At 48.5% G+C, this 14,138-nt stretch overlaps 1 protein-coding gene across 4 annotated transcripts in view; it reads right to left on the bottom strand.

The window, feature by feature from the left end:
• LOC126540911 (potassium/sodium hyperpolarization-activated cyclic nucleotide-gated channel 3-like) overlaps positions 1-14,138 on the bottom strand; it is an 82,349-nt gene extending 68,211 nt beyond the window's left edge. Inside the window, exon 1 of one of the 4 annotated variants that reach the window (XM_055076077.2) lies at positions 12,859-14,138. In XM_055076077.2, coding sequence (XP_054932052.1) covers positions 12,859-13,397 — 539 coding nt within the window. In that variant the 5' untranslated portion in view covers positions 13,398-14,138. The remainder of the gene's footprint in view (positions 1-12,858) is intronic. The other 3 variants (XM_072286581.1, XM_055076078.2, XM_050187731.3) reach the window with 3 other exon arrangements.

Below are 14,138 nucleotides of genomic sequence, written 5' to 3'. Positions count from 1 at the left end.
CAGCATTCAGAGCAGCCATGGATTTGAAGTCGTTGCGCAAACCGAAATTGCTGGAGCTTGCAAGAGAGTTGGGTCTGGATGTCTCAGACAAACTCAGAAAACCAGAACTGCTAAGGGCTATTCTTGAGTTAGAAGCTGAGGATGACGAGCTGTCGGAATGCCTTGAGACCATTGAGGAGAGGGAGACGGCAAAAAGACAGGAGCGTGAACTTAAAGAACAAAAAGAGAAAGAAAAAGAAGAACGCGACCGTCAACACGCTTTGGAAATGAAGCGTCTCGAGTTAGAGATGGAACGCGCTCGTAATGGAAGTCAGGCACACGGTGCAGGAGAACGAGTATTGTTCAAAATGACTGACCTGATGCGGCCGTTTAAGCTTGGAGAGGACATTGGTTTGTTCCTGGTTAACTTTGAGCGAACGTGCGAGAAGCAGGGGTTCTCTCGGGAAACGTGGCCACAGCGCTTGCTCACTTTGCTACCCGGCGAGGCGGCCGACGTAGTCGCTCGCTTGGAGAGAGAGGAGGCAGAGGATTTCGACAAAGTGAAATCGAGTCTGCTAAAAAAGTACCGGCTGTCAGCGGAGGCGTTCCGTCGGAAGTTTCGGGAAAACGAGAAAGGCAGAAGTGAGTCATATACAGAGTTTGCGTACAGGCTTATGTCAAACATGCAGGAGTGGCTCAAAGAAGAGAAAGCGTTTGGTGACCACGAGAAAGTTCTGCAGTGTTTTGGGCTAGAACAGTTTTATAGTCGGTTACCTGAGAACGTGCGGTACTGGGTCTTGGATAGGCCAGACGTTAGTACGGTGGCTAGAGCCGCTGAGTTAGCCGAGGAGTTTGTGACGCGTCGGGCTCGCGGAGCTAAGGACGGTCAAAAGGGTGAATTTGGCTCCAAGTTTGAGAGGCCGAAGTTCACACCCATGAGAGCAAAGGGGGATACACGTAGTGCGGATGCGAGTGAAAGCAGTCCGACCGAACGTAAGGAGACGGCGGCAACCGAAGCCGAACGCAGAAAGCGGTTCGAGACGAGGCAAGCGCGCGTTTGTTATACGTGCCAGAAGCCGGGTCACTTTTCGGCGCAGTGTCCAGAAACAAAAACACAAGTCGTGTTTTTGTCTATATGCAGCACTGACGAGAACATGAAGCTTCTCGAGCCTTACATGCGAGACCTCCTCGTGAACGGGAAAGAGTGCCGAGTGCTTCGCGATTCCGCAGCTACAATGGATGTAGTTCACCCCTCTTACGTAGAACCCGATATGTTCACGGGCGAGTGCGCATGGATCAAGCAAGCAGTGGAAGCTCATAGCGTGTGTCTGCCGGTAGCAAAGGTGCTTATTGAAGGACCTTTCGGAGCACTTGAGACGGAGGCCGCAGTGTCAGCTATGCTGCCCCCCCAGTACCCGTACTTATTTTCGAACAGGTCCGATCACCTCCTGCGCGAGAAGGGGCTTTTGTTTGGTGAGGCTAGCGTTCAGGCCTTAACCAGATCGAAGGTTCGGGAGCTCGCTGCAAAGGCGGTAGTTGCGGGGCCGACGTTGTTGAACGATGAAAAGGGGTCAGAGGCGCAGCAAGCTGGTATTCAGAGCACGCCCGAACGGGATAAAATTGAGCCTGTAGCGTTAAAGGCACCAGATACTGGAGAGGAAATTCCCGATGCGGGAAAGTTAGAAGAGCTTCCGGTCGAGCTTCCGGGACTAGGTTCAGTGACGAACAAGAAAGACACCGATCAAGTCATTAATGACTTAATAAGTAAAGCCTCGCTGTCGCCTGAGCAGAAAACCGAACTACACCAGCTCGTACAAGAGTTTCAAGGTCTGTTCTCTGAGAGGCCTGGTAGGACTTCTGTCCTTACTCATGACATAGAACTTACCTCCCCAGAGCCAGTACGATCCAAGGCGTACCGGGTGTCACCCCGCCAGAGCGATATTATGGAGGCTGAGGTAAAGAAAATGCTACAGCTCGGTGTTATTGAAGCAGGTGAGAGTGATTATACCTCCCCTTTGATTTTAGTTGAGGTACCGGGCAAGGAACCTCGTCCTTGCGTCGACTACCGCAGGCTTAATTCCATCACTAAGGATCAAATTTATCCGATCCCTAACATCGAGGAGCGCCTTGAGAGAGTGAGTAGCGCTCAGTTTATTTCCACCCTAGATCTTGTCAGGGGTTATTGGCAGGTTCCACTTACAGAAGAGGCTAGTAGGTATGCGGCGTTCATTTCACCAATGGGGACATTCCGTCCTAAAGTTTTGAGTTTTGGTTTGAAGAACGCGCCATACTGCTTTTCAAGCCTCATGGATAAAGTGTTGCGGGGACAGCAAGAATTCGCTTTACCGTATCTAGACGACGTAGCGATATTCTCCGCATCCTGGCCTGAGCATATGGCGCACTTGCGGGCAGTGCTAACCCGCCTGCGCGATGCGGGCTTGACAGTCAAGGCTCCCAAGTGCCAGTTAGCACAGGCCGAGGTTGTCTACCTCGGACACGTGATTGGTCGGGGTCGTCGCCGCCCCTCTGAAATAAAGGTGGCCGCTGTGCGAGACTTCCCGCAACCGCGCACGAAGACCGATATTCGGTCGTTCTTAGGTGTCGCCGGCTACTATCAGAGGTACATCCCCAGGTACTCTGATATCGCGGCTCCCTTGACGGATGCTCTAAGAAAGACAGAGCCGCAAACAGTCGTCTGGGATGAGACGAAGGAAAGAGCTTTTAGCGCCCTAAAGAGCGCCCTAACAAGCCAGCCTGTGCTACGATCGCCCGACTACACAAAAGGGTTCGTTGTTCAGTGTGATGCTAGTGAGCGAGGCATGGGCGTTGTACTGTGCCAACGGGAAAATGGAGAAGTAGAACACCCCGTCCTGTATGCTAGTCGTAAGCTGACGAGTCGTGAGCAGGCGTATAGCGCCACCGAGAAAGAGCGTGCGTGTATCGTATGGGCCGTTCAGAAATTGTCATGTTACCTAGCTGGCTCGAGGTTTATCATTGAAACGGATCACTGCCCTCTCCAATGGCTGCAGACCATCTCTCCCAAAAATGGCCGCCTCCTGCGCTGGAGCCTCGCTTTGCAACAATATTCCTTTGAGGTGCGTTACAAAAAGGGGAGTCTCAACGGTAACGCCGATGGCTTAAGTCGAAGCCCCTAACGTGGGAATCAGCCTCAAAATTGCTTGTTACGGAGGGTTTTCTTCCTGAGGCAGGATTTTTTCTAACTTATTGCTTTTGTGTAGTGTTTCAAAGTGATGATGTGCTTTCTAATGCAATTTTCCGATTTGTGGACGCGTTCTGAGTGCTGCTAAACTACTGTAAGGAACTAGGCAGCAGTATAAAAGGGGAAAGAGCCTGGCAGGGCTTAGTGAGGGTTGTGCCGTGCTTGCTGACTGAGCGGTTGACTTTCGGCGTAGTTCTAACGCTTGCCGGAAACGAGAACAACAATGTCAACTCTCCCGAAGTCACTTTGCAGTGTCCTGTGTGAACCTGAACGTGAGAACGAGGTCTTCTCTGTGCGCTGCGCTCAAGAAACGCCAACGGACGCCCGACTTCGGTTATGAGCATCATCGAGCGACATCCCTCCGGACAGCGGATGCAGTCCCCTGACCATCGGGATCTCCTTCCCCCGGCGGGGCGGTCTGTTACGTTTCGCCTACAACGCGCGGTAATGCCGGCGCGGATGCAACGGACGCCGGGGCTTTGTTCAAAGCGGCGGACATTTTGGCCCGTTCGACGCCGCCGCAACGCCTACCCGCCAAGCGTGTCCAGGCGTGTTTCAGTGCCACGTGTCTTCGTGTGTGCGTGTGTGTGTGTGTGCCCACGCTTGTCAAAGCGCGGCAGCCGGGGAGCGGAGCTCCCCAAGGGAAGGTGGGCGATGCGTCACTACACTCGGTTCAGCAGGTCTCTCGGCTCGACCGTGCGCGCCGTCGTGGGCTCATGCTCCGCCGTCCCGTGACCTTCATCCCGTGACCTTCATCCCGTGACCTTCCCTTTTGGACCGCGACGCCGAGAGTATAAGAGCAGCTGCCCCCGGACGCCAGGAGAGAGGCTCCGATTTGTACTGTTGAGTTACGTGCTCTCCCGTCTCTCCACTTCGGTCGACCTGACCGGCCGCTCTTTTGCTATGTTAGAATAAACAAGTTGTTCTGTTACCAGTCTTCTCATGCTTTGCCGGGACCTTCGGATGCTTCCAGTGCCCCAGGCCGCCAGGCCAACGCTACCCTTGGGGCTTGCGACCCATTGGCAATAACGGGCGTCAGCACCGAGACCCCAACAACTCGTGCCAGCGGTGCGATTCTATCAACGCAAACCCGTGACCACGTACTCGGCAGCCATATATCGACGAGACAGCGTACATACAGAGACACGCAGGCGGTACATACGCTGCCTGAAGAGCGCGCAATACATGTCGGCTCGGCTCAGCGGTTTCCTTTACAAGAGGAATCATGTAAAACATGTTTACATCGCGTTTATACACGGGGAGACATCATCAGTTGCTCGGGCATCAGTATGGGCTTAGAAAAGGCAGTAGTTTTCTGCGACGCGAATCGGTGCGCGGCATTCAGAATAGGTCCAACCTCCGAGAGCACAGATTCCTTAAGGTGGGAGGCCACCGTCGGAAGTCAATTTTTTTGTACATTTTATGTATGTCCGGACATTGAGCAACATGTTGTAAACGAAATTATCTTGCTATCACCGATAGTTTGGAAGTTACGTACAGTGAGTTTTACAACGCACACTCTCGTATCGCGAAACCAAGAGTCATTACTATTTCTTTTATACAAATGTTATTCAAAATACCTTTCTCTTTCATTTTATGTAGTCATCAAGCGGAAACACGAATTAACAAGAGGAGACTCTAGTGCATCTCATCGGGGCTCCTGCATGAAGCTAGTGCATTTTAGGCCTCTATGTTGTTTTGATATCTTTCACATAGTTTGAACATTTCTTTACGTTTTTCTCGAAACAAAATATTCTGCTCGACCTGATGTTACGCAAGCTTTGATAACTATTTAATGAATATTTTGATATAAAATGTTGCGCACTCATTCCTCACATGGACATCTGTGCAACGAACTAGAACGAAAGAAATTGATGAAAAATTTTTGCATTTACCGCCCATCTTACAAATAAATTTGGTCATTTGCTTACTTGTTCGAACATTGCTTCAATATTTATCTCATTGCATTTATCCTAGTTCATTGCATAGGTCCCACAATTAGCTACATAAGTACCAAAGCTTTACTCAATTCAGCAACTCATTATTACTTATCACGGCTGGTGCGACCAGTACTTCTACCGCATTTTGTGTCAAAAATTACCTACAAAAAATAAAATGAACCATTTTCTGCACTTTAAGTGGTTCGTTAGGTTAAGTAAGACACGTTTATTCAGGAAAAAAAAGTTTTTAAATCCTGGCTTCCGATTTAAAAAAGTTTTTTGTATGTGTGGCCTACTACCTTAAATGTATATTTACAGCATATCGGTATATAAAGTATATGCAGAATATATTTAAAGTATATCTACTCTGTACGAGTAGTGTTTTATGACAGAAGAGAACAACAGCTCTCTTAGATCACATAACAGGATCTAATAATTTGACGGCCCCATAAACTCTCTATATAGGACATTGCATTAGGTACAAAAGAGTGAGTTTGGATAAATGACAGAAAACGAAAGCAATTCTCTTAAGCTAGAGCATCATTCTTATTTTTTTAAATCGACGCCCTAGATCAAAAATCCGCTTTCAAAAGCCATGAGGTTTTAATTGTTCTTTAATGCAATAAACCTCATCAAATTTGGTGCAGTGGTTGTGAGAAAAAGCCGCAGCTTCGCCCGAAAGGCCAAGCACCGATTGCGTTAGGAAATTAGCAGACAGCCATACGAAGTAGGGATAGTAATTTGATCGGCTGTAGCAACTTGTACACATTTGCTTATTAACTAAATTAACAAGAATGGTGTCAGCGCGCGCAACAGACATGAACACATCACGCTCGATGACTGCAGACAATCACTGTCAAAACGCTGGCGTGAGGAACGCGGCAGCAGCAGCGAGCGAAGTGACCTTCGTGCTGTCTATCGCTTCCACGCAAACTGAGCGCCGAGAAGACACAGCACGCACAAAGCTACTAGCTGCCGACACCGAGAGCGGCGCTGCTGCGCCGGCGTTGAGAGCGCCGCATGCGACGCAAAATTCTATTAGCGGGTGGTACCCCTCTCCCATCTCTCGTTCGCGCCGCCTTGATTGCCTCCTGCACTGCGCGTGTTTGGGCACGTTTCGCGCCGCGCGCGGTGTGTGCCTACGTGTGTGCGCGTGGAGATTTCGTTCGAAGGGCGGTGTACAGTCTGTTTCATTTAGGGGAAAACTCTGAGCGCATTGCATCGCGATGCGGCGAGCGCTTGAGTCAGGCGGCGGCAGCAGCTCGCGCAGGTGCTCGAGGGGCGGGATCTTGAACGGCGTCGTCTGCTACGGCGGCGCGCGCTGGCCGCATTGTCGGGAAACGTTCTGCTATCAGTAGAACGGCGTTCTACTCATCTCATCGTTACGGCGTGAAATGAGCCGGTATTCTTTACTATGCGTTGTGCGACGCCAACTGATACGCCTCGAAGGTAAGTTCATCGCTGCAGGGCAGTCATAGACGACGTACTGATTCCATACATTATTGACGGCCCGTTTCTGGAAGGCGACTATATATTCTAACGCGATAGGTCGCCGATCCACACTGCACGTGTGGTGCAACAACAGCTAGAAGAGCGCGCCAGTCACTCTCTTGGAGTGGCCGCCTCAATCCCCGGGCGCCAACATCATTTAAAATGTCTGGGGCTCGTTGAAATTATCGCTGGCGCACCATCCCCTCTATCAGTCGCCCGAGGATAGGCTTCGATCCACCATCGTCAGCGACTGAGACGTGCTGCGAATGAACACATCCCTCATCAAGTCATTCTGCACTTCACTGCCTTCCAGGCCTGATGAGCGCTGTCATCGCTGCCGCTGGGGACATGACGAGATACTAACTGAAGTTCCGAGCGTAACGTGTCCAATTCCCCGCCGGCGGGCAGAGTCTGTCTGGTGTAGGGAATGATTGTCGAGAAAAATCATTTCCAGCTCATTGTCTGAACCTAAAACATTCATTTAATCGCATCCGTTTGTTTCATCGTGTTCGACTCCCATAGTTATCATTGTTGAGTGCTTTGTTTTCCTTTCGAGTCAAACAAAGACTGAACACGTTGCGCGCACATCTTGGTGCGTCTTGTCGCTGCTTATTACGGTAGCACACACAGTGAAGAAATATACTTGCACTGCCCCTGACAGTAGCACGCTTCCCGACAAATGCGGCCAGCGCGCGCCGCCGTAGCAGACGACGCAGATCACGACTCCGCCCCTCGAGCGTCTGCGCCTGCTCGAGCTGCTGCCACCGCACGACTCCATTGCTTGCCGCATCGCGATGCAATACGTTCCGAGTTTTCCCCTAAGGGTGAAACAGACTGTACATGCTTCTATTTGCCTTTAAGAAGATCGGTACGCTTTACGATTATTTTTATGGCTGCAAAGCGGCGAAAGGGCAGCGTCTGCTTAACCATGTAAGTGACGCTGAGCAGGTGATTGGAAACGACATCGTATGTACCGCCGGAAAAATCGTCAGCACATACGATGCGGCACATACATACGGCACATACGAGCTAAAGTCATTTTTGCAGTTTCTCACAATATGTTTGCTACAAATCCGTGTTGTCTCTGATGGCGACAACGGTCTTCCATCGACACTGTGCGGAAATAAACAAAATATATCGCTGCATAGCACAAGTACGACATGCGCACACAACTTTAACTAGTGCGTCCCTTACAATATGGAATAGAAGCAGCAATGTAGACAGCTTGGCTATTTTTTAACAGTGCTCAAGAGACGGAAGTTGAAAGTATTAGTAATCATTCCTGCTTCAGCAATGCCGGCGTGGCCAAGACGCGGGCGTGTATCGTCCAGTAACTCGATCGATCGGTGCAGTGGTGAAGCGGGATTGAGCTCCGGTCATGTTCAATGCATCGTGCACATATTCAATTTCTTGGCACGCGTGAACTTCGGCCACTGCTAGCGCATACAACAGAAGTGGTTTCCATTCTTGGGCAGCGCACACATAAACGAAACACGAGAAAGAAGACAGGACAAGCGCTCGTCGAACAACTTAGTTTTTATATGAATAAAAGGATTATGTACCGAGTAATTATTAAATTCATGTGGGTTACATATAAAAACCGTCATACACTCAGGAGCGATCAATGAACGAGCTCGCTTCGTTTGCCAGTTGTTTACTTCGCTCGGTGCACCGCAGTTATCCATGTGTGTCGTCTGCTTTTTTCGTACCATTTTCTTGTGAATCGGCAGAATTTCACTGGCGGCATCAACCCTTTCGTGTTTACATTGCTGTCGTGACAGTTAACAACAAAATAATAATTTCCGGTCATCCGAAGAGGCGCCGTCGCAAACAAGAGACGTTTGGCGCGCAGCGCGAACTGAACGCGGGCGCGACCGCCAAGGGAAGCGGCGGCGGAAACCTACACCCGTTGGAGATGAAATCGTTCCGCCAGGGGAGAAACGAGCGCTGGCGTCTAGGATGAAACTTGGCGTGCGGTCGTCTTTCTGTGACTATGAAGAGAAAGCTACGGCGGCGGAGCTTCTGCACATGTGTTACGGCGCCAGCGTTTCACCGTGCTTTTGGTTGCTCGGGACTGTGAATCCAGGCAGCTTCCACATGCGACAGTTTCGCGTTTGCCCACGCGCGGAAGAGAAAAGCCGCAAAATAAGTAAACCTTTATTACATTCAGTGGTGTGTTTTGTCCTATTTAACTGTTGCTAATAAAGTGTGTATGTTTTCTCTTCCCCAGCTTAAACTAACGTGGATGAAAACACGGGACTTTTTTCCGAAGCACTCTCACTTGTGCGCGCTTTGCCTCCGTAGCTTTACCTTCACAGCCACAGAAAGTTGCAACAACGCAGATCGCTCTCAAGTACGGCCGCGCGACCGCGCGCAGACGCCACATGCGCAGTTGCAGTCTGGGTAGAACGCCACGCCCACCTCCTTCCCGCCCCCCCTCCAGGGCCTAGCAATGTTGGGTGCCTCGCACGCGACGGAAGACGGTGCGTTTCCTCCCCGCTTTCCTCCCTCTTGCGTGGTCGAGATTGAGTCGCGATCGTCAGCTCCCCTCACACACTTCCACTCGCACGTACAGTGTAGGGCGCGCGGCGGCAGTGACCCTTGTACTTTATACGGAACATCACGGCGACGTCAACGGCAGCAATGAGTCTGGACTGTCCATACAATTGTTATCACACTAAGACTATCTTTTCACATGTATTTACATAGGAGCCCCCGAACCAAAAGTTCTCCTTAATATTAACTGGAATATTCACTACCCCCATTTGTTTTCTAATCCACGCCGCTGTCTTCGTGACTCTTAACGTTTCGCCTAGCATTTTTTGTTTCACTGTTCGTTGCGCAGTACTTAATTTTTTTCCGGCTTCTTTGTTAACCTCCAACTTTCTGTCCCATATGACAGCAGTAGAATTACGTACAATCAGAAATAAAATATTGCCATATTACAATACTAGATTAATGAAACGTCGAACCAGCACCCCACTGGTTTCGAGCACGATGCGCTTCCACTATAGGCCACGAAGGCGAACAGCGACGTTGATGTTGGCGTGCAAAGCAGAGAAGGTGACATAGACACACAGTCTTAACGTCACGTGGCCAACTTGACTGCATTTGAGAAACTATTGCCTTTTTTCGCCGTCAAAAGTCACAGCACGTGGCTTCAGACAGCCTATATAGAATCACTGTTTTAGTCGTCTGCTCAAGCTGAGATTGTACGGTATATAATTTGCAACTATGGCTTCGGTGAACAGCACAATCCATATCTACAACCACGGCCACAGTCGGATTTCAGCGCAGCCGTTCCCCAACGTTGCTGGAGGAATGCTCCGCCATATTGCACCCGTTATCGTGTCTGAAAGTTTGCTTCTTGTCGGCACTGGCGACTAAATTGTTGGGACCTTTTACTGAACTACAAGGACTCGAATACGAGAAAATATTTGAAATCTAGTGTCATAGTGGCGTAGCGGCTCTGGGGCACCCGCGCGATATTGAAAAAAATGAAAGTCTGGCCTTCATTTTATACTCTAATAATCATCATCTTACCGTGAAATTACAAAAAATAGAGTTTTGGATAAAACTACCAGTCTAAAGTGATGTGGCGTTTCTCTTTAGTGTCCTGTTAAAGGACACCTGACGGAGAGTTACTAGCGATAAACACTCGAAAATGTTAAAAAAGAGAAAGCGAAGACAAGACACAACAAAAGAATGAATACGAGCACAAATAGATTAACTGCCCGTATCGCCGCTAAAGCTAAGACAAGAACTACAGGACTGAAGGAAAAACACGGCTTCGTCAAGTGCAGCTTTCGAGTGATATAGAAGGTATCGTCTTGCGGAAAACACTGCACCTACCAGACGGGTAAGTGGACGTCAATGACTGATTCAAATAAAACGCCTTGAATAAAAAGAACAGTGTAAGAATGCACGCACTGGGCTGCACTTCTTGCCTCCAACTGTTGTGGGGCGTTGTTTCGAGCAACAAAAATTAGCTACAAAAGCTTCAGTGAGAATGCCTGTTTGAGTGGGAGGCGCGTTCGATATACAGTCGAACCCGGTTATAACGAGCACGTTTATATGCAATAATAATAATAATAATAATAATAATAATAATAATAATAATAATAATAATAATAATAATAATAATAATAATAATAATAATAATAACAGCTCAATATATCGAGTACATCAGTATACCAAACCTCACCTATAACGAACTTAAATGAACTCTTGTGATGCTTTCATGATATGGGCACTTATTCGCAGTGAAGATAGGAAGCAAGAAAAAAAATCAATCTTTTTAAGACACTAAACTAGGCGTAATATAGGCACAAATTATTTTCTGTACCTTGAAACGTTAATCACTAAGAATGGTGTTCTCGATGCGCAAGATTGTACAGGCCTGCTCCAGTTCACTTCCCTCGTTGCTATAGGTGGTGTCCAAAACATGGCGGCTATTACGTATTTCAGACTCCAGAAATCGCTTTCGGCGCATGTAGTCAGTGAAAGCACAGCCTTTGAGATTCCGGTTTTGTTATTCAGAGGAAGCCGTCGTTAGGGCGTGGATATGTACACCCTGGCAGACATTCGATATAGACAATTGTTCAGTTCATTGTAAGTTATTCTACACGAGTATCAGTAAGTTTCGCGATTTCTATATCGCTTCAGATTCGTTGCTTTTTGGACGGTCTTCTAAAGGTTGCTGCGAATTACAGCACCTTGCAACATGCGAACGCATTCGTTACCTTGACGGCGCTATGCTTTCGACGGCCGTACGTTGCTCTCCTGAATCTAGTTCACAAAACTTCGGTTCATGGCTACGTACGAGTAAACAGTGCTATACGACGGGAAGCACTTTACTCGCATGTTGAGTTTCTGAGCCCGATACAGCTATTCACAAATTGACTACCGCTTGATTGTGAATGGACGCATGGTAAACGAGAAGTCGCTTTTAAAATGCTTTTTTTTCGTTTAGTTCAAACAAATTTTTTCAATACCAAATGGAGCATCTAAAGCGATTCGCTCTGATGATGAGAAAACTGGTTGCACGAACAAGTCGTAACGTCCAGTTGGCTAATTTAAAAGATTCGCTTATTGATTTTCAAGTTACACTATTTAACGTACATGTTGCAACCGCAAAAGTGAAGCCTGGCAATGGTGAAGGCATACGTATACTTAGCGCAAATCCTGGGACAGTAGGACTAGCCCCACTTGTGAGATATACGTGTCCAAAGTATGCTAAGTATTGTATTTCTGTTAAGAAACTATTAACTGGAACGCGAATGTATTTCGCAGCATATTTTTGGGGCCTAATGATCTCGAAAATGGTGCTAATCATACCAGTTCTACTAAACAAGCATCACTTCAGTAATGCCCGGCTTCAGTTTTGCAATTGAAAAGTGCATCCTAAAGTGAATAATTAGAAAGTTAGTAATCTTTTTAATTAGCCACCTGGGCACATCAAATTCTTTAATGCAGGCAATTTCACCTCTTCCAGAAATGCGCCTTTTTGAAAAGGCAGGATAACTCCTTCTGTCACACTCTATAATAAATGAACAGATGACATAGGGTGTTGCAGGTAAATTGTGGCAAGCCTAAAAAACAAAAACAAATGTGCGCTACGGGAATGCAACAAACTCAGTATTAGTTCACTGTCTTCTTAAGCAATGTATTTTTACTATGAACTCACGTCCTTAGTTAAGAAATAATTGACAAAATTTTAAAATATTGGTTTTAATGCAAAACCTACAACGTAGAAGTTGACTAATTGAGAAATATTGAAATCATTTGATTCTGTGAACACACCAGTTGCGGTTTTAATTTTAAGGAGTCGACAGCAGCGCCGGCATTTGAGATTGTCGAGCTCGAAGCCACCCTAATTTATTTTTGGCCAACAAAATACTCAAAAGATTCTTTTACCGATTGCCACGAACAACTGATCTAATAAGCCGAAAGAAGATGCAGCTAGAAAGGTAAAAGGAATGAGCCTTGTTGCACCTATTGCCATCACGTTCCGCATGTATGTTCACGAAACGAATTCATGTATCCATCCGAATTTGTGTGAGTTTACATTTTAATTACCTTGTAATTCTGCCCGTTTATTATCCGTCACGCCGAGTGTAAAGTTTATCCCGGCGATAACGGGCGTGGCTCCAAATAATGACAGAGTGTCAAAAGGGATGGAATCGAAAGGAATCGTTACGGAATAGGTTATTTGCAATTAAAGCTCACGGTTGGCCCTGGCGTCCAGCGAACGCTCGGATTCGCTCTGGCTGTGCATGGGCGCCCTCAGCGAGTAGACGCTGCTCCGCCTGCTGCTCAGCTTGGGCGACCTCGGCGTCATCGGCGAGCTTCGAGAGCTCCCCAAGAGTGGCGACGCCGAAGCCGGCGACACGGGCGTGTCCCATGGCATGTGCAACGGTGACGGCGCCGAGGCTGCTGGTGCCGGTGCCGCACTCGTCATCGGCGACGGCGTCGAGCACGTAGTCACATGCGAGTTCTGCGGCCCCTTCAAGTTCCGTGACGTCGGCAACAGTGACGACACCGAACTCGGTGGCACATCCAAATTCCGTGACGTCAGCGACATTTTCCACGGTGGCACCGGCGAGTTCTGAAGTGACTTCGGCGACTCTGACGACGCTGAGCCCGACGGCATCGGCGAGTTCCGTGACGTCGGCAACAGTGGTGACTCTGAGTCCGATTGTACCCGCAAGTTTCGTGGCGTTAACGACACTGACGGCACCGATTCCCGTGACACCATCGAGTTCCATGACGTTGGCGACAGTGGCGATAACGCGCTCGGTGCAATCGGTGCGTTTCGTGACGAAACCGACGATGGCGAGTTCAGTCGCACCGGCGCGGTCCGTGACGTAGGCGGCATTGACGAAGCCGAGCCAGGTGTCACTGGCTGGCTATGTGACGTCGGCGACAGCGTTGGCGCTAGGTCCGTTGACACAGGCGAATTCCCTGACGTCGGCAACAGTGACGATGCCGAGAACGGAGGCACCGGTGCGTTCCGTGACGCCGGCAACTTCGAAGGCCGCGAGCTCATGGTAGCGCTGCCCTGCGGAGCGTGGACACGGTCTGCAAACGCGGCATATTCATGAAAGCCAAAAGGAAACATGAGTAAGCAACGTCGGCCCCGAGGTTTTACAGTCACAGTTGGCCATTCTAAGATTAACTCCAAGTATACACAAGCGCGATGGAGGAACCAACGCTAACTATATAGCCTGAATATCACTTCCTGTATTTTCAACTCTCTCCATCAGATTATTTCTCGAAAGTGCTTCAGCCAATGCAAATCGAACTTGCTGCATACCAAGGGCTACATACAGACTCAAACGCTACTACAGGGCTACAAACTTGCTACAGAGCCACATTTAAATTTTGCCGCTACAAATCAGGTATAGCTACGAAGCAGGAGCCTTACGACTTCAGCTCCAATGAGACTTGTACACGTTACAGAAAAAAAAAGAAACCGATTACCATTACAATTACTTCATTCAATAAAC

The sequence above is a fragment of the Dermacentor andersoni genome, chromosome 2 (assembly GCF_023375885.2).
Source record: "Dermacentor andersoni chromosome 2, qqDerAnde1_hic_scaffold, whole genome shotgun sequence".
NCBI lineage: Eukaryota > Metazoa > Arthropoda > Arachnida > Ixodida > Ixodidae > Dermacentor > Dermacentor andersoni.
Note: the sequence above shows the minus strand (reverse complement) of the source record. Positions and strands in the feature narration are given on the sequence as shown.